This window comes from Lytechinus variegatus, chromosome 2, assembly GCF_018143015.1.
Source record: "Lytechinus variegatus isolate NC3 chromosome 2, Lvar_3.0, whole genome shotgun sequence".
NCBI lineage: Eukaryota > Metazoa > Echinodermata > Echinoidea > Temnopleuroida > Toxopneustidae > Lytechinus > Lytechinus variegatus.
Genome location: NC_054741.1, coordinates 26,298,446 through 26,325,054, shown reverse-complemented (window position 1 = coordinate 26,325,054; position 26,609 = coordinate 26,298,446). Strand labels below are relative to the sequence as shown.

At 37.2% G+C, this 26,609-nt stretch overlaps 1 protein-coding gene across 1 annotated transcript; it reads right to left on the bottom strand.

The window, feature by feature from the left end:
• Nucleotides 1–7,624: 7,624 nt before the first annotated feature.
• Nucleotides 7,625–12,171, bottom strand: LOC121407699 (arylsulfatase A-like). The gene is made up of 4 exons (XM_041598886.1): nucleotides 11,907–12,171; nucleotides 10,517–11,140; nucleotides 9,787–10,039; nucleotides 7,625–8,562 (listed from the first exon to the last, which is right to left on the bottom strand). The coding sequence occupies exons 1-4, from the start codon at nucleotides 12,152–12,154 to the stop codon at nucleotides 8,089–8,091; spliced, it is 1,599 nt and encodes a 532-aa protein (XP_041454820.1). The 5' UTR covers nucleotides 12,155–12,171; the 3' UTR covers nucleotides 7,625–8,088.
• Nucleotides 12,172–26,609: the final 14,438 nt, after the last annotated feature.

Below are 26,609 nucleotides of genomic sequence, written 5' to 3'. Positions count from 1 at the left end.
GGAATGGAAATTGATAGAGGGGAGGATCATATAAGAATTCTTGGATGATCTCACGCATGAATGTTATGCAATGCAAACAATTTGAGTCCATTTCGGTCACAGCAAACATCTTTTTTTCATTAATTTCCAAACATTTTTCTGTCCTTAGCATTCATCTAGAGCCGTATCCCAAGCATTTCAGGAGCTGTTACAGCTAGTTCAGAAAAAAAAAGTACATAGTTTCTGCACTATGTAAGTCACTATACAGTGCGTATCAAAAAAAAGTTTACACTTAGAAAAAATCCTGTAAAATTATACATTTGCAATATCCTGAAGATTGTTTAGCACATTTTAACATTGGTACAGATACATTTAAGCAAATGACGATTTAACTGATGAAAAATATTTCCGCTTGAGTGAGCACCACTTACTTTTGAAAAGTTAGTGAAAAATGATTTGCGCAGAACTTTGAAATAGTTGTGCGAATAAAAATAGACCTTACTCATGAAGAACACGTTGAATTTAGCTAGCAAAAATGATTTGAAGATATCTTTTATCTTTTTAACTTGTTTCATTGCCCAACTTGAAGAGTGCATTGCACCCCACCCCATTCCCCCACACGCCGAGGCCATCGTGACGATATTTGCTTTACACTGAGCTGATGTGATTTACATAAAATGGCCTAGGCTTGATTTTCATTTTATTAATCATTGTCAAGCTTGGAAAAGGTGTGGAGAGACAATCATTTAATAAAAAATGAAATGCAAACCCACTTTAAATGATAAAAACTTAGTGAAAAGTGCTGGAGATGTCTGATATAAACTTTTTTTCAGATTTAGTTATGTCCTCAGATCCAGCTGGCACAGAAAGGATAAACATTGGGCTTACATGTGTTGAAATTTCAATTTAGGTGGCAAAATTATTGTTACAAAATGCTTGAATGTATCTGTTTTATTTCAATTGACTAAAAGTGCAAGGGAAATGTATGAGAAATGTTTTGCCAGGTAAATTTGATTCGCCCTTTCCCCTTGACACAGCGTGAAAACGAGCATTTTTGCGCAAACAGATTTCTGCGAGCTTTACTAAAATGGACAGTGCTCATTCAAGTGTAACATTCTGTCAAAACATTTACCTTCATTGGATAGATGAGACCCAAACCTAATATTACATGTTAAAAATTACCCACATGCTGTATAATTTTTAATTCCTGGGGCTTTTTCAAAGTGTAGACTTTTTTGATATGCACTGTATAAATATACATCATTTATTTTCTTTTGCTACCAATCTGGAAGCTTTCATCAAACATCCTCTCATAAAGTGTATATATCAATAACATACCATCAAAAAAATCTGTTAAGATATAGTATAATTTACAGATTATATAAGCAGTACTGATCTCAGATTTATTAGAAAAATATATGTTTTTCAATACAAACACATATTACTTTCCGTATACATAAAGTTACAAATAGTGACTTTGATGTAAACAATGACTTCTTATGTATTACATAATGAAACAATGAAATCTACTTTTCCTCCTCTTGTTCTTTCTCCTAAATCATGGCAATAAAGGCATAATTTATCCTTTGCATAATTTCATGAAAATACATACACAAAAATCATATACATATAGTCTACAAATTTATGTTTAACAGGAAAATTCCCTTTGACATAAAATTAGTTTTAAGAAAACCAAAAAATGATTCAAACATTGATGAACATTTGATGAAAATCCATAGAAAAATGAAATTATGATTTTTTTTACTGTATTACATCCTAGATGTACACAGTTATCCCATCAATCATGCTCGATTAATAACATAAATTCACATTTTATAATGTTTCATAATAACAGAAAATATTTTATACTCCATTGAGTGTGCACAAAATGATGTAACTGATATTATATTGAATGCAAATGTTTTTTTTTCAGTTCCCTGAGAATAATTTTTTAATGGAGCTGCTTAGATGTGAACTCACAAAATTAACACTTTTTTAAAATCAAACTCGTTTTCTTGATGGAGTATAGCCAAACCTTAATTTCTCTCTCTTTTTTACTTCAAATTAAAACAAAACTGCAAGCTAGGACTAAGGCAGAACTTCCCTGACAATGTTACGTACACCAATATATTTCATTAAAATGTCACTTATGGTAAAAAGAAAAGAGAGGGAAACCACTGAACCAGTGAATCAGGGTTTAGTAGTTGATTTTCTCTTGTCGCATCCAGGGTTTGATCTGAAATACAATAGGAGAGGAATTTGTGCACTTCATAATAAACCCCTCAAAAAAAGTTCCGCAACTCAAGTTTGAGTGCTAATAAATTTCTTAGTGTGCCATCATCATATGTAAAAGTGGTATCATTGGAAAGTATGATTATTCCTCTTTACGATCATGTGTCATTTGTAATGCTAGTGTTATCATGAAATACACAGACATGATAAATATGCAGCAATGTAAAAAAATGAAATGTTGCAAAATTCGTTGCCATGTCATGTTTGAGTTCAGCAACTCAAACTGCTAGTTTGAGTGCTAATAAATTTCTTAATGTGCCATCATCATGTGTAAAAGTGATATCTTTAGAAAGCATGATTATTCTTCTTTACAATCATGTGTCATTTGTAATGCTAGTGTTATCATGAAATACACAGACATGATAATACGCAGCAATGTTAGACATGAAATGTTGCAAAATGCGTCGTTTGCAATAGCGAATTTCCAATTGTTTCGAGGATGGACCGAGTGCATTCACTGTCACCTGCATGGTGGAAATTCCATAGAAATGGAGACTCTTGTTGGAAATCAATGCATTTTGCAACATTTCACTTCTGACTTTTCTCGATGTTCAGGGTGATTGCATATTCCATGATTACATAATCACAGCAAATGGCATGTCATTGTAAAGAAGAATAATTCAGATTTCCAATGATACCAATTTCATCTTTTATACTTCATTAACCAAAAAGATATCATCCCCCAAAACTGAGTTGCAAAACTTTTTGAGGGGTTTATATGCGCACAAGTTGTGCCCTTACTACAAACTGGTTTACCACAATCATGGCGTGAATACATAAAGATGGTTTTGAAAACAATCGGTTGAACCCATGGTTTATGCAGATTTCCTGTATAAATTATGAAGCTAATTAGATGCGCATATTAAAAAAATGTCCAATACTGATGCACGCTATTTTATTCATGAGTCCACTCTTCAAAAAGTGAACTCATGAATAAAATAGCGCACTTAAACATGACAACAGGCATCAATTTGGCACACTGTGACAAAAGCCCACATCAGTATTGGACATTTTTTAATATACGCAGTAAATAAGTGTAATTTATACAGGAAATCTGCACAAACTATGGTTTTTAAAACCACCTTTGTGAATTTGGGCCAATGTTCTCAATACCATGCATTCATCAAGAGTGATTAAATGCAACTAAAAACCTCACTACAGTATTCACGGCATCTCAGGTTTAGTTTTACGGATGAAGCCTTATTTCTTCCCTGAATTTGGGAATCACTGTTCAATCAAATGTTTCTGTAATTTTTCAAAGCAAACTTGCAGCCTGTGCTCCCTTGTATGTTTCCACAAAAAATGGCCAACCCTCAACTAAGCCTCTCATTAGTACACAAATTTGTTTTTAAAAAAAATTCACTGTTACAATGTGTTGGCAAAATTGACACCAACTCTGGAATGATACGCTTTATAGCGAGTGAAGAACAACAGATTCATACTTCATGCAAATAACATGATGTAAACCTGACACTCAATTCACAGTGAAATGTCAGTACAAACCTCCAGTTTTAACACCTTTATGGCATCTTTTGGAGGATTCCTACCAAATACCAAGTACAAAAAAAGAGTGATATGTACTGGCAAATAGGAAAAGAAATTCTTACGTCAAATATGAACCATATATGTAATTCCAAGGGCCCGTTTTACAAAGACTTGCGATTGATCTGGTCAATCGCAACTATGGAAAGCCAGCAAAGTCAACATATAGTAAAATGCATGTTAGCTCAAACTTTTTTCTAGATATGAATGTATAGCCATAAATTCATTGATTCTTTGTCAGTTTGGTGTGTTCTCCTTTGTTTACAAAAGACATTTTGCACATTTCCTGTAGAAAAAAATACGACATTGATGGATTTCCATAGAGTTATGACTGATTGGATCAACTGTAACTATTTGTAAGACAGGGCCCAAATGTCCTGTAAAGGCAGATGAATAAAGGCAAACTACACAAAGATCCCTGTAGTATTAGACATATGGTACCTCAACCATCTCTGCTAACTACAGTGGGTGATTTCAAGTTCAGTGGTGACCTATTGGTGTTGGTGTTAGGTCAATTATTACACGAGTATTAACACCAAACATACAATAAGGATGGTCCTGAAAAGTCACTCACTAGTTTTTGAGATGTCAATAATGTGATCTGGATCAGTTTTACAAACTCAGAATAGACTTTGGAGCAAGGGGAAGCAATCCAAATTCCAACACCAACACCGGACTGGAAATCACCCAATGGTGTACGTACAGCGCTAGCATCATCACTTTTACAGAATTTACCATTGATGGCAAAACTATAATCAATGTTAATTCTTATGCAACAGGGTCCACATTGCAAAATAAATATCAGTATGATAAGCACATCCAAATCAATAACATTTGTTTCCAATATGCATATGATCTAAAAACCATTGCACTGAATATGTATTTTGGATTATACAGAACTCATATTTTGCAATATATTGTAATGATGTCAATGACATCACCTTTATAAATGTGGAAATATACTTTTTATCATGAAATTTTGTAATTATTTTAATCACTTTAACTCAATGATTAGTACTAATTCTGTACTTGCTACAAACTTCGTACATGTCCATTGACTGCTCGGCTACAGGGGTTTCACAAGAAAGTGTGTTTCACAAGGAGTTTAGCGTGAGTTAAAGAGATGGTCCAGGCTGAAAATATTTATATATTGATACAAAGAGTAGAATTCACTGAGCAAAATGCAAAAAAAATCATCAAAATCAGATAACAAATAATTAAGTTATTGAACTTTAAAGTTAAGCAATATTTTGTGAAAACAGTCGTCATGAATATTCATTACATGTAGGTGGGCTGATGATGTCACATCTCCACTTGTTCTTTTGTATTTTATTATATGAAATTAGGTTTATTCAAATTTGTTCGTACTTTTGTGAATAATATGTCTCCCTTATAATGAAATGAGTTGCAGCAATAAATATCTAATGCACTAAATCAGTTGTCAATCCAATATTTCTAGTTCTTGGAGGGAAAATTTGAATAAACCTAATTTCATATATTAAAATACAAAAGAACAAGTAGAAATGTGACATCATCAGCCCACCTAATGAATATTCATGACGACTGTTTTCACAAAATATTGTTAAACTTTTAAATTCAATAACTTTGTTATTTGTTTCCGATTTTGATGAAATTTTCAGCATTTTGCTCAGTGAATTTTACTCTATTTATTAAGCTATAAATACTTTCAGCCTGGACCATCCCTTTATGCTTATTGCCAACATGCTAACGTGTAAACCTCAGTATTCCCTATGCATGATCCAACCAATAGCATCACAAACCACACACAACTGATTAAGTGCCACTATTGGTCAGACTTTGTGAAACATCCCTCCTTCCCTTCCAGGTTACTTTGCAAAGTATTCAATGGCAATGAATTGTATATTTCCATGGTTACTACCATAATAAAATGGCTCAGCAGCCAATCAAAATCAAAGTTTCCACGGAGGATACATGTACAATAAACGCTAAAGTTAATCATATTGAAAGTATCCTTTGTGAAACAGTACCCTAGACTCTGTAAGACAGAGTTACTGCAATTAATATCTCATAATGGCATTGACCAATGAAGATTATTGATGCATACACATATTGCTCAAAACATACTCTCTCAACCAATCAAAATTATTGTTTTAAGTGGCAATTCACAAAGGTGTGGAGCTATGAATATAACACAAGCAATATGAACCTTAGGCCCAGTAGTAATAAATGCATTTGCAGGAAACCAAAACCAAATTGCACTGATCATCTACATCTCTTAAAAGCACAATATTGCCATACATATGGCAAATGAGATAACAAAAAAAATGATAAAAATGATAAATCCATAATTTATAGTTCGAAATAGACATGAAATGAAATACTCTGAAAATTTGCTTTGCCCAATCGATCATGGGCCCGGCAGCCGTTGTGCAGCGCCAGATCGACGAGGTTCTATCCCTTTAATCATTGAACAACAAACAGGGTAGCAGCAACTCTTTTAACGTCTTTTGGTCTGACGCGGCTGGGGTTTGAACCCCTGACCTCCCGGTTGTGAGACGGACGCTCTACCAACTGAGCCAACACACATTAATATGAAAGACAGAAATAATGTCAAGTATATATATTAGATCCATGTTTACAAGACTAAATCATACGAACTAAAACTGTCTGCTTTATGATGTATTCAAAGGACAAGTCCATCCCAACAAATATTCCAACATGCATAACACTGACATTTCAGCAAAATCGGATGTAAAATAAGAAAGTTATGACATTTTTAAATTTTGCTTATCATCTCTGTCAGTATGTGAATGAGGGGGCTTATGTCGTCACTCACTGCCCACTTCTTTTTTTTCAATATATGAAATAATTTTCTCCTCATTGTCATGTGAAACAACATTTCATTCCTCCCTGAACATGAGGAACTACCAATGCCATTTGTGGTTGAGTCACGTTGATCACCATTTTCAAATCTTTAAAAATGAAATTGTATAATTCAAACAATAAAAAAGAAAAGAAAAGTGAGTGAGGGACATCATCGTCTCTCGAATTTGCATTATCACTGAGTTGTGCATATAATTGTTTTGTGAAAAATAAGCAAACCTTTGAAATGGTTTTTAATGAAAATTTCAGTGTTATGCTTGTTTGATTTTTCTTAATTGATTCAAATCAACATTTTCCTGGGGTTGAAGCTTTGGTATTAGCTGAAGGTAAAGAGTCAAGATGTGGTTTTTCTGCACTGCTTGGCAGGTAACAGACTGATTTTTTTTTCTCTCTTTTTAATCTAGAGTCTCCATTATTCCAATTCATATCTAAATTGAAATTGAAAGAATATTCTATGTATGTTTGGTTTAACGTGAATGCATCGTGGCCAAGTGCAGCACTCCTCAACCTCTTTTTTACCCGAGGACCACTTTGACTGTCAGATTTTTTCAAGCCAACCTACCAAAATTTGAATAAAATTTCTATTTTTGTGAAAAAATGTTACGTGAAATATGAACACAAACCTCTGAAGCACATTTGAAATGCATTCAATGAGTTTCGCATCAAAGTAAGATCGAAACAATCAAAGTTTGCATGCATATTACAACATGCATGATTGAGTTTGCTTTATCTTTGTTTGACCCACATAGACCGATCAGACATCAGGGGCCTGTTGCATCAAAAAATTTTACCTGAGAAAACTCTGGTAAAAACTGAAAACTAAGGTTAGTCTGATTTCTGCCATTGACTTTAACACAGGGCAAAAACTCCGGTAAAAACAACCTGAGTTTTCTCAGGTAAAAAGTTTTATGCAACGGGCCCCAGATGTTCGAACGGGTCTGTAAAATATACTAAAGTTTTTCCCCCATTTTTTTATTTCCCTCAAGGGCTTCTCACTGCCCACCTGAGAGAGCTCCGCCGCCCACCGGATGAGAAGCGCTGGTCTTGTGGTTCCGACTCCTGTCTTTCAATCAGAGGGACATGGGTTTGAATCCCAGCCATGTCGTGTTTTCCTTCAGCAAGAAATTTACCCAAATTTTGCTGCACTCAACCCAGGTGAAGTGAATGGGTACCTGGCAGGATTAATTCCTTGAATGCACCAAGCGCCTTTAGCAGCTGATGCTAAAGCTGATGCTAATATAAATTTATAGCGTGGCATTGAATAGACAACTAGATAATCGGCACCTGATAAATACTTAATATTAACATCATTATCAGCAAATGACAAACTTACTTGCTAGATTTGCATTATGTTTCACAATGATCAAGATTTTCAACCTTCTCAATGTCCAAGGTCAAATGAAAATCGAATCAATGCAAAGTCCATCTAAATTTACCGTCATCTCTATTGCCATAGGTTGATAATTTAAGCAATGATGACCATGATCGCTGATGACATTGGCAGCAATCTGGGAAGGGAATACAGTCCTTCTTGCAGCAAGGTTCAACAGCAGAACTCTTCGGCTTCTGCACCTGGGACTCACCCCAGACCATTGTGCTCTCAAACTGCGTTTTAATCTCCTGAATCTTGGCCAAAATCGGACCGTACTCTTTTGACGAGAGGTTGTAGTTCTCGCTGGGGTCATGGTCGAGGTCGTAGAGCAGGGGAGGATCATGCAGCGTCCGGGTGGCTGAAGGCCGGCAGTCCTCATCATGGTTAAATTCATTGGAGTTGATTTGACCCTGAGTGTAGTAGTGTGCCTTGTATTGATTGTATCGGACTGCATAGATTCCAAACTTAGGATTGGGCTCAGTGAAGTAGTAAAAGAATGTGTCCCTTGCACCCTGATCAGATTAGTAGGACAAAACAGATGAGGATGAACTTTTAGATCAAAGTTTATGAGTGAATTAATTGAATAATTATCTATGAAATGAACATTATGACAGGTTATGGATTAGCATATGAGGTGATTTTACATGCAATGTTCAGTGAACTCTTCATTTCACCTAAAAATTGTCCATGCATTTGAGAAAAACTCTTTCAAAACCAAAACAATAAGAAATTCAATATTACATGCCAGCTTGGAAGTGCACTTTGGAGTATAAAGCCATACAGAAAGGAGTTTAAAATGGAAAATGAATAACAGTTATCAAGAAAATGAAAAACAAAAAATTCAGGAATACCATTGTAATATTTGACCTTTAACCTTCTGACCCTAAAATCTAATCACATTATAATAACTCCTGTTTGAATACATGAAGGAAGTTTGAAGCTGAACCTTCAAACAGTTCCTCAATTATCGTGAGAATGAAACATTATCAGGAACACATTGACACTTGTGACCTTTTACCTCATAACCCCAAAATATGTTCAATATGCACAACAAAAATTATGTTAATACCTCAAAACAGTAATTCAGTTTTTTTTATAACAAATACTTTAAAGTATCAATAACCTCTTTGACCTGAAAGTTTTACCTATTGATCCCCAAAACTAGTAAGAATATTGTCTCTCAAAGATGCATTATTGAACAGTCTGAATTTATCCAAGAAACAGTTCTTTAGTAATAATAACAAGAACTAACACAGGACAGACGGACGGACGGACGGATAACCAAAAAACATAAGTATTATGACAACCACCTACAGTGGGTGGAGGAATAAAAATAAAAGTAGGAGTAGAGGAACAAAAATTTTTGATAGATATATATGCAGATATTTTCAGAACAAAGTGAAGGTGGAATCATACAAAGGCCAGGAGCCCAGGGTTTTGGAACAGCATGATCAATAAACAATAATGATACGTCACTCAGAGAAAGAAATTTAAGATCCACATAAAATAAGAATCATGTCACATTCAATATCTTCCTTTTAAAAATGTAAAATTCTGGTGTGAAACTCACAAGAGCTCTGCATTGACTACAAAAGGCTCTTTCATTTTCCCCTTTATATTTCACTTTCTAATCTGCAAGCTTGTTATCATAACAATGTTCACAATCAACAGCAAGTTATCATTAGTTTTCAGTTACTTTTTTGAATACAGATAAAAAATAACAGCATGGAAATTACCTGCTTTCCCTCAAACAGAATAGGCGCCATGTCTACTCCATCTAGAGTTACTGAAGGCAGATCTGCACCAACAAGATTAGCAATGGTAGGTAAAAAGTCCAAATTGCTAGCCAGTGCAGTAGTGCGACCTGGAGCAATAAGCTCGGGCCAGTAAGCGATAGCTGGTACCCTCTGTCCACCCTCGTACGTGGTGCCCTTCCCGCACTTGAGGAGTCCAGCATTCCCGCCTCTGTTTTCATTTCGCAGGCTGGGTCTGTAATAAAGTGCAAGTATTAAAAGCATTAAAGAATTTGAACAAACAGAAACATAATTCTACAGATGAGACATTTGGATCTCATAAATGTCATTTTTACCAGTGCCTCCCAGGCACAGTCATCGCCAAACAAAAAATAATGATTTCATTTGACTATATATATCCAATATGTCTCAGTGACTGAATAAGGTTGGGTAACTTGGGATTCATATCATAATTGTATCCAAATAAATATAAATTTAATAAATCATTATATAGGTAATGATATTGTACACTATCAGAAGTTTTCAAGATGCAATGGCAAATTCTAAAATTTCTTGTAGTCATCTTCCTGAAGGATCAACAAATTATGTGACTGCACCTTGTAATGTCTGCCAACATGACTTTTGAATATAGTAGAAAAGATTTTGTTCAATAAGAACACTTGCTAAACTCCTTTTCTACTTAAACACCACTAGATGTTACAATGCTACATACCCATTATCAGATGTGAAGAGGACAAGAGTGTTATCAAGGACTCCACTCATCTTGAGTTGCTCCATCACTTGACCAACACACCAATCCAACTCTGCAAGTGAGTCTCCATATGTTCCTCTGGCCGTTGCATTGCGGAACTCCTTGCTTGCGAACTGCGGGTGGTGAGCATGCTGAAATGCATAGTACAAGAAAAATGGCGTACCAGCATTGGCATTTCTCTGAATGACTGATTTAGCTCGTTGGACATATGTAGCATCCAGGGTTGTTAGATTGACCGGTTGCTCCAAGATTTCAGTATTGTTGAACAAAGGACAGTAGGTGTAGTCCGAGTCACAGGTGTTCCAACATGGATCATTGGGGTAGAAGCAGTTGTAGCAAGGGCACATGTCATGTGAGTAAGGCACTCCAAGATACTCATCAAAACCTTGGTTGGTTGGTAGGTAAGTTCCATTCTCCCCAACACCGAGATGCCACTTTCCGATGATGGATGTGCTGTAGCCTTTGGTCTTGACGATTTCAGCAATGGTCGTTTCATTGTGGGGAAGGCCACCAGTACTGGTTGGGACTAGAACTCCTGGGTAGATTCCTGACCGAGTGGGATACCGACCAGTCATCAAAGCTGCTCTGAAATCGATAAAGAAAAGTCCAGCAGTACAGATGAAATAGACTAGTGTTGTTATCATAAATCAACATCCTTCCCATACCTACACAGGCAAATTTTCAGATTTCCAGATCTCAGTTCATCCCATTTCCAGAACTTTCCAGAGATAATCCTTGGGCCCTCTAGAACTCCAGGACATGGCAGTCACATCTGGCAGTCACATCTGGCAGTGGAGCTCTCTGAAGTTACAGTTGATTGCTCACTAACGTTGATATCAAACTTGGATCTCCCATACTGTGACTTACAAGACTGCCCGAACAGGCATTTTTACAAATTGATTTTTTACATTGATGTAAATCATATATCATTTTGTACTTCTGAATGTCAGTATTGTCTCTTTATTTCAGATTCAAGAACGATCTCTGATTCATTGCTTTAGCATTTGCTACATCACCAGTGTACAACTCTCCATGTATTACAGAACACCTCACTATTCATTCATTATTAATAATTGATTTCAGCATGTGATTATTGTAGAGTTTCATTCAATGAGGCTAAAGATCACTGATGAATCCCTGGTAGGAGTTTCATAAAGCAGTTTGTAAGTTACAACTTACAAGCAACAAAACAGTCCTGGTAATCCATTCTTAGGTGCTAAATCAACATTAATGAAAATTTGGTGGGTATCATTTACCACAAGAAAGGATTACCAGTTGCATGTTAAGTCATTTGAGACATACAAACAACTTTATGAAACACCCTCATCAGGACACAAAGCATTGGACCTACCTCGAAGGACTACAGACCGGAGCACCTGCATAGAATTGACTGAACACAAGCCCTCCTTCTGCTAGTCTGTTGAGGTTTGGAGTTGATGATGTTGGATGACCATAAACTTCAAGATCTCCATAGCCAACATCATCAGCAAAAAGAATGACTATGTTCGGAAGAGATGCCATGTCCTTCCCATGACAAACCGCAAGGACCGAGAAAATAATTGGTATTGCTAACAGTATTGAGAGCATCCTTTCAATCATGTTGTCCCAGTACAGATGTCCTCTTGGGGTAAAAAAAAGAAGAAAACAGTGATGTTAGAAATGGAGAATACAATATCCCAGTGTAAGGGAAGGGGGTATGATGATCCTCAGAGATCACATACCACTAGATCTAAATTTTGTTTCAATTAGACCTAGCAAACATAGCAAGAGATTGAAATTACCGACCGGCCTTGTTATTATAATACAGAATGCTGGCATTTAGCCCGTAAACAAAACAAGTGGAATGCCTCTGGCCGTCTCACCTGCATCACGCGATTCAACATAGCAGCAGTGCTGACTTTGAAAACTACTATAACTCGCACAAGATGTTCAGTGATACTTGGTTACTCTTATTCCACGTTTTATGAACTAGACCAACATACTTTCAAAGTTATGATGGTAATTCAACAAATACCCCCAATTTGGCCAAAGTTCATTGACCCTAAATGACCTTTGACCTTGATCATGTGACCTGAAACTTGCGCAGGATGTTCAGTGATACTTGATTACTATTATGTCCAAGTTTCATGAATCAGATCCATGAACTTTCAAAGTTATGATGGTAATTCAACAGATACCCCCAAATCGGCCAAAGTTCATTGACCCTAAATGACCTTTGACCTTGGTCATGTGACATGAAACTCATGCAGGATGTTTGGTGATACTTAATTCACCTTATGTTTAAGTTTCGTGAACTAGGTCCATATATTTTCTAAGTTATGATGACATTTCAAAAACTTAACCTCAGGTTAAGATTTTGATGTTGATTCCCCCAACATGGTCTAAGTTCATTGACCCTAAATGACCTTTGACCTTGGTCATGTGACATGAAACTCAGGTAGGATGTTTAGTAATACTTGAATGACCTTATAGCCAAGTTTCATGAACTAGGTCCATATACTTTCTAAGTTATGATGTCATTTCAAAAACTTTATCTCAGGTTAAGATTTGATGTTGACGCCGCCGCCGTCGGAAAAGCGGCGCCTATAGTCTCACTCTGCTATGCAGGTGAGACAGAAACTGATCTCAGCAAAATAATTTACATCTGGACTATATATTTTTTGTAGGAATGATGGAAGTTTGATGAATTTTATGAAAATATTGCAATAAATATAATTGACTTTATGAAGTGTTTAATGGCACGTCCATGGGATCTAGTCTTGACCTAATACGAGGAGTAGATAGCAAATTGTCACTCGAAGTTAAAAAAAAATTGAAATCGCCGTCGGCGCAGCTACAGCTCGGTGTACGAATGTGCCAGCCAATCCGCTTGCGCATCTGTACACTCAGCTTTAGCTGAGGGTGATTGAGCAATCGAAGAAGAACCTGGCTGATCCTGATCTCTTGGTCATCCAAATTCGCTATTTTTCAGCATATTTTTTTGAAAGGTGATTAGCTGATTGCATTTAATATAAATTTATCTTTATTATTTCTTCCTTTTTCCATCAAAAAGCAAAATTTAGGAGTAATCAAGGAGGGTGCGCCAGTGCACCCTTTTCTCCATAGACGCTGTAGTTAAGTGCCAGCAGCGGTCAAAGCTCCACCATTACGAGCCCAATGGCTGACATCCGTCTGTGTACTATGTGTAGGAGGGAGACAAAAAATCTGAGAATATTGAAAGCTCCTCCACAACAGCAGATTTCACTCTAGGCGCTGGTCAGAAAATTGGGATTGTCCCAGTTTACAGGGACTGTCTCAGTTTTCAAAGATTTCTCCACACAAGAAATCAAGGAAAGTTCATTCACCTGTCAAGTGGTGACATCCATTGAGTGCGCTAAACTTAGCGCTAGTCAATGGAAACATAATAAGGACAATCTCAATTTATCAAGACATGATTTGTCCTGGTTTGGAATTAGATATTCTTGTTTTCTCGGACAATCCCAATTTTGGGACCAGCGCCTCTACTGTAGGCTGATGGAGCCACCCTACTAAAAAAAAGACTTAGGATAGATGGTGGGATCCAAGACGGTTATTCCTTTCTAGCCTTTGCCTAGCAGAGAAAGGGCCGATACAGACCCGGGTACAGACCCAAGGCTCCTGCCCGGGCAGAGCTCCCATTGGCGCGTTGTTAGCCAGAAGACTCTAGGCTCGTATTCTGAACTCAGGTTTAAATTAAACCCTGGTTTAAAGTTGTGGGTTAAGTATGGAGAGCCGATTGGGGCACAAATCCTTAACAGTACACATCCAATTTATTAACTCATTTGACACTCAATTTGTTCATAATTGTCTGTAAATGATAACTAAAGGATTTTTCTTCATTATGGAAGAAAAGGGAAACAAAATAGTACACATAAGAAATATAAAATAAAAACAGAATTGTTTTGGCTCCCCATGATTTTACCAGTGTTAGACCGTGATTTAAGTTAAACCCGACTTCAGAATACAGGACCTAAAGGTTAAAGTCATTCCACTGACGAGCTTAATCTCCATGGAGCCAGGGACGGGCATGCCATTGTACTACATGCACCATCATTTTTCCCATGATTAAAGTTCCTCAAAATCACACATTTTCTTTAGGGTTTTGAGCCCAAACTTATGTAAATGGGCTACAATATCCTTTTAACCCTTTTGGCCCAAAATTGTCTTTTTTTTTAAATTACACGTTAAATAAATGAAAAAATTAAAAGTAGAGGAGCATTCACAGTTGTTATTGTCCCCATCTTGCCGTCTAACTTTGTTATCATAGCCTAGCTACAATACAGGTATAGAGGGCAACAACATCATGAGCTGTGCTAGATAAAAAAAATACTTGCATTGGCCGATAAATATGAATTTCACCTCGATGCTAAAATATCTCGCATGCTTTACCAGTTAAAGCAGGATTTAGCAATGAGGCAAGATTCATATTTATCAACCGATGCAAGTATTTTTTTATCGAGCACTGCTCATGCATGATGTTGTTGCCCTCTATACACTTTTTGTGGCTAGGCTACGATAACAAATGGCAAGATGGCGACAATAACAACTGTGAATGCTCCTCTATTTTATTATATTATTTTCTACGCATTATTTTATTTTTTTAAAGATGATGTTTGGCCTGAAGTAAACTATGAATGGGGATGTGTACTTTGTGTGTTAATGTGATGTGTGATGGTACGAGACAGACGATGGGTGAGTGGTTAATTATGACAAGACGAACGGAATAACAACTTTTAGATAGACAATCACAATAATAAAAGAAACAAATCACAATATCTTGCAGATGTTGAAATGGCCCAATTACTACAGGCCAACTTAGTAAGGGTTAATTGTAGTCCATTTACAATACTTTTGGCTCAAAACCGTGATTTTGAGGAACTTTAATCATGGGAAAATGCCAATGGCATGTCGTCCCTGGCTCTGTGGAGATAAACACGTCAGTGGAATGATCTTAAGGAGCCTCATAGAGCCGATTGCACGAAAGGGTCTTTGCAAGAACCGTCTTTCATGACGCCACTATATTATGATGCGCCATGAGAAACGCATCTTGAATAAATTACCTGCAAACATTCATCCATTATACTAAAATAGTAAACAAAATCTCCCGGGGGGGCCACTTCCATTCACGAGTGGATACCATGCGCGACCATGAGGTCTCGAAAAGCACCCTAAACACGTAATTTCCATATTCTGAAAATGCACCCCTTAACAAGTATTGGCGTGTGAAACCCTACCCTTAACAAGTATTGGAAACAAAACGATACTCTTGGCAAATATTCCCTGAAATGAACCCCTAAACAAGTACAGGAATGTTTTATTGTTACGGGTCCTTCTGTCGTAGGCTTTACCTTATTTGGTTTAGTACGACATTACCTTCTACACCTCGCGCAAATCGGACTCTAAACACGAAGTGTTGGGGCAAAAAAGACATCCTCTTTAAAACATTTTAATTTGTTTTATCATCCCCGCAAATTCGACCCTAAACACGTAATTTTCCTTGCGAAATAGATACCCTTTTTTCACTTTTTTTTGTGTTGTTGACACCCTTTTCACATTACGTACGTAACGTGCCCTATCGTGAAAAAGACATCCTTTTTACATGTTTTTTTTGGTCGCGCATGGTATCCACTCCTCAAATAAAGTGGCCCCCCCCCGGGCAAAATCTTTATCATGTTGTATGATGGGGTGTCCAAACTTCGCGCACTTTTCAAAAATATTCATCAGGCTTAATTTTGTCCACAAATTATTCATAATTTATACAAAACCAATTCAAGAAACAGTAACCACATTGACGGCAAGATCGTAAACTATAAAATCATGGACGAAAATGTAAAGTAGGTCACGGGGTTTCGCCGGTATCGCGATCTCAAAATTCTATTCCGATCGGCGAATGCGGGCTGTGCTGGAAAACCGTTCAGAAAAAATGTGACCTAACTTCGCGCACCAAAGCTTTTGTGGAGATTTAAACAAAGACTCAAGCTCAAAAAGTGAAATATTTATATCAGATTGATGGCAAAATGCTATGGAATCGGTTAGTACCACATTTAACTCACATTTTTTATGATTTCTGCTTGTAAAATGGTGATATCGTGATACTTGTTGGTTTCTTCAAAACGGGCGCTGACGGTGACAAATTTGCCGATCTTTTGCCAATATTTTCATGAATACTGGACTAATCCTAAAGAAACTTTCAGCGAAGGGTAATTTTAGGTCGCTTTTCACATTGATGATGTCAGATTTTAAGGACATTGGCAAGTTTTGGAGATAATGACCGTCCGCGAAGTTTGGACTCACTGCCATATCCCGGTATACATATCATAAAATTGTATACAAATTTATTCAAATGCTAGCTAACGAATTGTATATCATACATTTCAGAAATATATAGCACATCATAAAGATGGGCGACACGGAAGACGGTTCTTGGAAAGACCCATTCGAATTCGTGCAATCGGCCCCTGGCCCTACATACTAACCTCGTACAATGTGTGAGTGCCCCCCGGGGGGGGCACTCAGTATATAATGCATAGTGGGTATGTGCCGCGGAGGGGACCCCCATTTTCACACTCAAATTTCCGTTCCAAGGCATAGCATTTTTGTCTTATTGAGAAAAAGAACAGAGAAAGCCGCTCCAAGGCATAGCATTTTCTTCTTATCGTGAAAAGCGAAGAAAGAAATCCGCTCCAAAGCTTCGCATATTTTCCGTTACGCCGTTCCGGTCGCATTGATCTGCTACAATGAGCCGAAATTTTGGTGAAAGGCGGCCGCTGAGCGAGGTCCGACCATTCCCTCTGTGCTAGCGCACCCGGCGCCCGTGCCGCCGGGCTAGCTGTATGCACGTATGCCCGTTCCATGGGGATGCATATGCGCACTCACAAGCAGGCGACTCGTTCCAAGGACCCCCGTTTTCACAAACATTTGTAGTTCCGAAGCCCGTTCCGAGGACCCTCCTTTTTACAATTAGCCCGCTCCGAGGCCCCCGTTTTTTGTCTCGCCCGCGGCACACCCCCACCACTTTTTTGGTCGAGTGCCCCCCCCGGGGAGTCCCCCTGGCCTGGCTACCCGTGGTCGAGGCCGAACCGAAGCGGAGTAAGCTGGCATAGGCTACGGCTATGCACGGCGGCCACGCCACGACGAGTCGAGCGCGAGCCGAGTGCAAGTCGATTATTTTATACTTTTCTGTCAAAATGGCGAACGCTTAACCATCAATGAATTCTGATTTAAATCAGGGTTTCAATTAACATTTTATAAAAAAGTATCTTTTTAAAAGGGATTTTCAAACCATAGATGACTTACCAAGTCCAAGGCAAGGCAACTCTGTATTTCTTGGACTTTACTGTAGTTCGACAGCTAACAGGTCACATGACATAGAAAAGTCATGTGATTGTATAAGGTGGGCGTGGCTCATGAGAAGAAGGAAAAAAACACTAATACAGCTAGTGTACAACTTTTGTGTCTGCATAAATTTTACTGAAATAAAGGTAAGGCAGAGGAGTCGGGTGGTTTCAGTGCGTTTTAGGGCTCCTCAGTTTTCAGGTCCTATTAAAACAATCTTCGTGAAAACAGAATGGTTTTTTTTTTCTTTTGCTTATTTTTTTTACTGATACATCATTTGCTCCTCAAAATAATGATTTGACAACTTCAGATCAAAATCATACAATATTGTGTACATTATGACTTTTGTATATATATAATAATATTATTATATTATAAAACAAACAAGCAAAATAAAAAAAGTATAAACTGCGTCGATATCATTATCAGCATAAACTGTTAAAATCAGAATGTTCTCAAATCAATGTAATTCATTTTCTATACTAAAAAAAATAACAAGAAATAACTTATATAATCTCTCATGACTTTTTTTTGCTCTCCAATGAAACACTTTATCAATAATTATGATCATCAAAACAAGTGTAAAAGAGGAAGGTACTCTAGCACCCACGCAAACAAGAGGATACATCCTAAACTGACGGAGGAAACATAAATACGTAGAAATAGAAATATTTTTGTGACGGAAAGGGAAAGAATATGTATTAGGCCCTCTAAAAGGTTTGGATACGTTGTGGAGATTCGGAAAGCTTGGCTTAAAGTCAGCTTCCCCTTACGCCGGAGAAGCTGCCTAAAAATTGCATTAATTGGAAATTATGTAGATATGGCAACACATTTTATTCTAAAGTACACTGTAGAAACTTCGGAATCTATATGTCCACACCAGAGCAGTGTTAAACGACACCCGTTTGGTTTTGGTCTTACACCAGATATAGGTGTTTATATAACACCAGTACCAAAACACAAGGCATCGGTTTGATTCCAACTGAAACTGGTGTTTTTTCAATATTTCTCTGGTGTGGACATCATAGATTCCGGGCTGCATAGTGTTAAATCAACACAGGAGTTTGGGCAGAAGTAAAAACAAATACAGAACTAAATGCTGATTATGTTCATTAATCTCTTTGCTTCTCATCTATTAGATTTGTTTGCTTTCCCTGTATCTCCAATAAAAAAGTATGGGTTTAAGTGTTGTCACATTAGCATGAAAGCTTTGACTAAAAAATACATTTTTGATCGCCTATTCTACCGAATATAAATTGTTGCCTTTGTATGTGTCGCTCACTACAATTAAATACACTCTAAGTGTAACATTCATAATAATAATGAAAACAATAACAATAATACAAATGATGACAATATTATAATAATAATGATAATAATAATAATAATAACAATATTAATAATAATAATGATAATAATAATAACAAGAAGAAGAAGAAGATTTTTTTGGGAGGAGGGTGGGGCCCGGGGGCGCGTTTCCGTTTTACACCCTGGCGAAGGCATTTTCCGGAAAAGTAGCCAAAAAGCGACTAGTGAAGAGTCTACGTCTACGTTTGTTTACATTATCAGCTGGGCGCGCGATCCAAAGTCCGCACCGAAGTTATCCGCAGAACATACCGTACTTGCAAATGCAGCTGAGCTTATACTTTCCAGGTTCAATACGAATGTTTGCCTTGATCATTTGCCTTGCCGATTTGCTGATGTCTGTCTTTCTCTCTATCTGTCTATATATCTATCTCTCAAATTCTATCTCTATCTATCTATCTATGTAACTGCAGTATCTATCTATCTAATAATCTTCTCTGTCTCTCTCATTCTTTATCTAACATCTATCTATCTCAAATTCTCTATCTCTCTCTATCTATCCATCCATCTGTCTGTCTTTCTCTATTTCTCTCTCTCTACCTACCTATGTAACTACAGTATCTATCTGTTAATTTGTCGCTCTTCTCTCTCATTCTTGATCTATCTGACATCTATCTCTCAAATTCTCTATCTCTCTCCTTCTCTAGCATCTGTCTGTCTTTTTTCTCTCTTCCTCTTTGTCCGTCCATATTTCTCTCTCTCTATCTATATCTATCTATCCTTCTCTCTCTCTCTCTCTCCCCCTCTCCCTCTATATATCGACCTCTCCCTCTCTCCCCCTCTCTCTATTTATCTATCTATCCATCCATCTCTCCCTCTCTCTATTTCTATCTATCTATCTATATCTTGTCTCTAACTATTTATCAGTCTTCTATCTATCTTTCGGCAGCTTCTAAGTGTATCAATCCATCAAACTTCAATTTGTCTTTCCATTATAAGTATATGTTTATTTTGATTTTGTCTGTCATTCTATTCATTTAGTTAATAATTTATTTTTAGAAAAAAAAACTATCATAAACAAAGCGACTGCAAAAGCATGTTCGGATTTCACTCCTGACTGCCGCTCTCTCTGTACATGAAGTGCCGAGGAACTCTGTGCTCTGATCAGTAACTGTGCAAATTGCATGCGGTGGTGGACTCGCCTGTGTCGCACGCTGCATGCAACCAGCGACGTGTGTAGACTCTTCACTAGTCGCTTTTTGGCTACTTTTCCGGAAAATGCCTTCGCCAGGGTGTAAAACGGAAACGCGCGGCCCGGGGATGGGGTAGTAGGGTAGGAGTAGGCAAATTGATAGTGATTTTTTTTTTTCTTTTCTCTCCGTTTTCTTTCTTTTTTTCTACCTTTTCTTTTCCTTCTTCCTTCATTTTCCTCTTTTGTCTCTTCTTTTCTGTTCTCATTTTCCGCTCCCCATGACTCTCTTTTTACTTGGTCCCCATGGAAGGTCAGCTGCACATATTATTGGTGCAGCTGAATATGGGTTATCCAACCGTCTCTTGTCTTAAGTTTGATCTTTTAACTTTTTTTAACATGTTTCAATCAATTATTTTTTTTTAAATCTTTTTTAATCAATATTTAGAATTTACTTCATTATGTATGTATATGTTACTCCTTGTATCTCTTGTATATACGGTATATTGTTATGTATTTTTTATGACGGAAATAAAACAAACAAGAAGAAGAAGTAGAAGAAGATGAAGAAGAAACTACTTGATAATGTTGATAAAATTTACTTGCTGCACTTAACTTTGTGAATTTGTTTTCCTTTTTTCGAAAAAATCTTCAATTTGTAATAAGTGTTATCATTCTTTCTTTTTTGTGGGGGAGGGGAGGGGGGTACGTCCCCAGCCACGCCCCTTCCGCGACTATACGAGCACTATATACGATTAACGGGATACTATTATCATTTTGTCAGTAATGATCTGACATGACTTGTGGACAATATTATAGAGGTATTACACTTTTTCGCCAATGCGCCCCAAGGGAAAGACGTCACCGCGGCCAAACTACATAAAATCGGTAATAATAATTAGACGCGGACCGTGACCCGGAGGAGACAGCAATGGAGGGGCACTGTATTGTTTGTGAACAATGCTGTACCCCTCCAATGCTTTGTTTCCTCCGGGCCATGGCCCGCCACTGATTAGATGGTAATTTAATGAACGTGGATTATGAAAAAAAAATAATATAGGCCATATTAGTCCTTGGCATTATACCAGCAGAAGCGAAATCAATAATGCCTCAGGGAAATAATTAGTGACACCTCATTCTAGAATGAATTCATTAAGCAGACGTTAATGAGCGTGGCAAATAGATCTTTAAGACATTGAAGAAGCGACATTGCCTCTCCTGATGAGAGGAGTTTGGTCCTTGAGAATGTGTGATCATAATATCATTATTAACAATGCATGCATGAACACAATCATTGAACTACAAATTGCCGTACTTTGTCAAAAGGAAGCAAGTTACAAAAGTATAATTTGTTGTAAATGAGCAATGTGTGTTCGTCATTTACATACGCGTCAATTCAATTTAACAGCATAATAATTTCTTTTCATAGGCCTATAGAACGATAATTTCTTCCCGAAATTTTGCCTGAACGTGCAACATACAAAGGGTGTTTCAGAAACAACTATAACTCAAATTTTACTAATGTGTCACTTGCTTCCTTTGCCAAAGTTGGGCAGCAATATTTATAATGCAAGAGCTGAAAGAAAGCGAGAAGAGAAAGAAGAAGAAAGAGAAGAAGACTACTATTAACTTCAGAGATTATGCACCAGTGGAACGACCCAGGGCTGCAGAACCGGGGGCTGTGGGCCCACTTTCGGCTCACCCCCCCTTTAATACCGTTCCGCTTCAAGCCCATCTGCCTTAAATCACATTTTATCTGTATTTTTAAATACACAAAACCGTTTTCATTTTTACTACATGTATTATGTTGTGGAAGAGGTTCATCGTGGTGAAGGATTGAGTAGAAGAAATAACCAGTTGTCTCACGATGTAGCAAACGTAGTAGGAAAGCGACGTTTCGTCTGCAAGCTGCTAGACTTCGTCAGGCAATGAGCAAAGACGTTGTTGTTGTTGTTATTTTGAATAGGCAAACTAGTCAGTTTTGACTATTGTTGCCTTATAAATATGCTTTTCTTTTTTTCCAAAAATATGATAATTTCTTTGTTCAAATTATGTCAGTTTGAAAAGTAAAAGAAAGAAAGGAAAGAAAAGTTCCCAGGAAATTGTGCAAGACCACCTCTCCTGCCCTGTATTAGTACGTTATCCTGACAAGCCCGCTCGAGGTGCATTTCGAGGGCGTCTCAGGAGTACAAAAAAATTGTATTCCCTATGTCTCTCAAACGTGAGCAGGGGGCGCTCTATCCAATACCTCGTGGAACTTGATTTAAATTCCGCAGGTGCAAATTTATGTCAAATCGATCGCTGCTGCGCACGGGTTATATAGCGTCGGGAGCTATTGTGCGGCTCCACTCGGGCGTGAGCCGCGCTGTGATTGGCCGGAGCCGCTGGCCAATCAGGGTCCGCGCTGGTGCTTGGTGCCCGCTCGGGCGTGCACCGCGCGCTGTGATTGGCCGATGCAGCCGGCCAATCAGCATCCGCGCTGGTGTCAGGCACCCGCTGGTGCGGGCGCCGCGCGCTGTGAACCGTGGATGCAGTATGCCGTCGGATGGTAGGTAACCATTCTTTCTTCCTTAATACGCGGCGCATTAAGGAAGCGATCCAGATCCGTTTGCACCCGAGCAATATCAACAGGGACAGCGGCATTGAGATCCCTGATGAATGGTTACCTACCATCCGACGGCATACTGCATCCACGGTTCACAGCGCGCGGCGCCCGCACCAGCGGGTGCCTGACCAAAATCACAGCGCGCGGTGCACGCCCGAGCGGGCACCAAGCACCAGCGCGGACCGTGATTGGCCAGCGGCTCCGGCCAATCACAGCGCGGCTCACGCCCGAGTGGAGCCGCACAATAGCTCCCGACGCTATATAACCCGTGCGCAGCAGCATCTTTGCTCATTGCCTGACGAAGTCTAGCAGCTTGCAGACGAAACGTCGCTTTCCTACTACGTTTGCTACATCGTGAGACAACTGGTTATTTCTTCTACTCAATGTATTATGTTGTTTTGTTGTTTTTACCTCAATACTATGCATAATATTTGCCATCACTATGAACATTATGAACACTAATTGCGGTGAAGAATCATAATTAATTTATTGACCGTGCCAGAGTAATCACACACTTGCTTGGTATGAGCAACATATTTTCTAAAAGCATGAACGCAACACAACGTTTTCGCAATTAGTTGATTAGCCCATGTACATTTTCAGCCCATTTTAATAGCTTTCATGCCCCACTTACGTGAATCGGCAGTGTCATGATTACAAAGGTTCTGTGGCAATTGCTCCAACGGCACACACTATAACTATAACTAAAATCGTGCCCAAAACTTCCGCCTTTTCGGATTGAAATATAAAAATTTCATTTCTGTAGCAAAAACCCATACTTTTCATCATTGAATAGAATGTCCCGTTTTCGTTTCTAGAACTCAAAAGAACTCCCTCTTCAATTTGCAATAATCTTTTGTTAGACATAAATATATATTATGTTCTTTATCAAAAACGTCCATTAAACTGTCAATTTTTCATATCGAAATATCAAAACATTTTCAGCTCGCGCTTCGCGATTGCATCTATATTGTTGTTTTAGATACCCATCTTGATAATAATTGGTACCAAAAATGCTTAGAATATCAAGCTTTCAGGTCAGAATATAAAGAAATTTCAGCTCGCTCTCGGCACTTGCATTATCTGTCTAGTGAGATACGATCCTCCTCAGCTACTACAAACAGTCCTAAACATATAATTATATATATATATTTAAGCGCTAGCTGAAAATTTTTGATATTTCGATATAAAAAGTTGAGTTTAATGGACGTTTTTATAAAGAAACAGATATAACTATATCCAACAAAAGATTATATATATATATATATATATATATATATATATATATATATATATATATATATATATATATATACATATATATAAATATATATATATAAACCCCTCAAAAAAAGTTTGGAATTCTGAGTTTGGCCATTAATTTCTCCAAACTCCAAATTTTACACATGCATATTTGACATCATTCAAAAGATCATTTATTTCTCTTTAAAATAATACCATGCTAGTTATGACCATACCATCACGAAAAGAGCAGGATTCAAGTTTTGGATGAGGTCTGAATTGAAAAGCTGCGGCAAAACGAGCAGAAATAGTCATGAAGGGTCAATACAGAGCATGATTCTTTCGTCTGTGTCTACAGAGATGATATCCTTTCAAATAAAGCCCTCACTTCTTCATTTTTTTAATGTTTTGTTGTGGTTTATGTTGTGATGGTTTGTTTATTTGTTATGTGTTTGCTTGTGCAGAGGTGTGTTTGATTCCATGTTAATGTTGATGTTAAAGTGCATGAAAACAATTAAAAGAAACCGCTGAGAAACTCAGTCATCACCACGGAAAAAAGAACAGTGACTTTCAATATTTTGTCATTTTGCAACTTTTGAATTTTTACCTTGCCCCACATTTCAAGGCACTGCACCTCCATGTAAACCATAATAATATCATGTAAGGTAATATTTTAAAGGGAATTAAATGATCTATTCATTGATATTAAATACACATTGATAATTACTAAGACCGAGGAGGGATTATCGATCAAAGCCAAAAGAAGCTGCTGAGAAATTCACTCATCACCACGGAAAAATGAACAGTGACTTTCAATATTGTGTCACTTTGCAACTTTTGAATTTTGAACTTGCCCCACATTACAAGGCACCGCACCTCCATGTGAACCATAATCATAGCATGTATAGGGTATATCATTTTTAAAGAAAATTAAATGACATATTCATTGATATTAATTACACAGTGATATTAAACCGAGGAGGGATTATCGATCAAAGTCAGATTTCGAAATCTTTTTGAGGAGTTATATATATATATATATATATATATATATATATATATATATATATATGTATGTGTGTGTGTGTGTGTGTTTATATACATTCTACTGCAATAGGTCACAAAAATAATACTAGTACTAAAATGCTAAAAAAAAGATGTTTTATTTACAGTACTTAGCATCTTTCCTACCACAATGCGATATGCTATTTATAATTGCCCTTTGAAGTTGAGTACAACTCTACAGAAGTTCCCATTTAAACAAAGTTTTTGGTATACATGATGTAACTCGTAATCGAATTCTCTTATCGAATTCCTTACCTCACCCTCCTCTCTCTTAACCCTTGTTTTAATCTGTTTTTCCTTCACCCCCTCCCCTCTTTTTTGCCATTCTCTGTAAGGAATTAAGAGGACATCATTGTAAATAGAGCATTTACATAATAATGAATCCGAAGGACTATCTACTGAAGATGTGAACACAGCCGATTTTTTTTCATTTTAAGCAATAGGCCTGCGTAAAAGAAAATGAATGTGATGGATTAGACACTTATCAATAAAAATATAGTGAGTCAAATTCTACAATCTAATTTATTTGATCCAAAGATTAGACACTCATCAATAAGATACATGTATAGTGAATCGAATGCTAAAATCTAATTAATTTGATCCAAAGATTAGACACTCATCAATTAGATATAGTGAATCGAATGCTAGAATCTAATTTATTTGATCCAAAGAACATGCGCCGTCATCGAGGATATCTGTCGGCCGCATCAATAAAGAAAATTAGGCCTATTGCTAAATAAAATTGATGAGCATCAGAAGCGAACTGTACCAAATTTACATCACAAAATAGTGAATGACTGCGAATACTAAATAGGTTAAATATTGGGAAATAAAGATGGAATTGTAACAAGAATCAAACGTGCAATAATTTAATAAAACTGTAACGACACGAACGGAAGTATATGGCCATCTATAATAAATTTTCATGCAGAAATGTAGAATTTGTATTGGAGTTATATGGCAAATTTCAAACTGGAGCTTCTTATGGAAGAACTATATTCCGTGATTTCGATTAAACCATCATTGTATGATTTAAAGTTTAAGGGTGCTTTTATTGTATTTTTTAGCTTTTAAGCAAACTCCCATCATTTGTTGTTTTAGAGATAATCATACACACAATGATAAGTGTGTAAAATTGTGCCGTGTAACGTCAGTTACTGTGAAAATGCCCATGTGTATATGTAATATATATATATTATATATTCACACAAAACGAAACCGAGATTTATCGATGAATTATCATACCTTAATCGCAAATACAATTGACAAAGGACCTATTATTGTAAAGCTTAGAG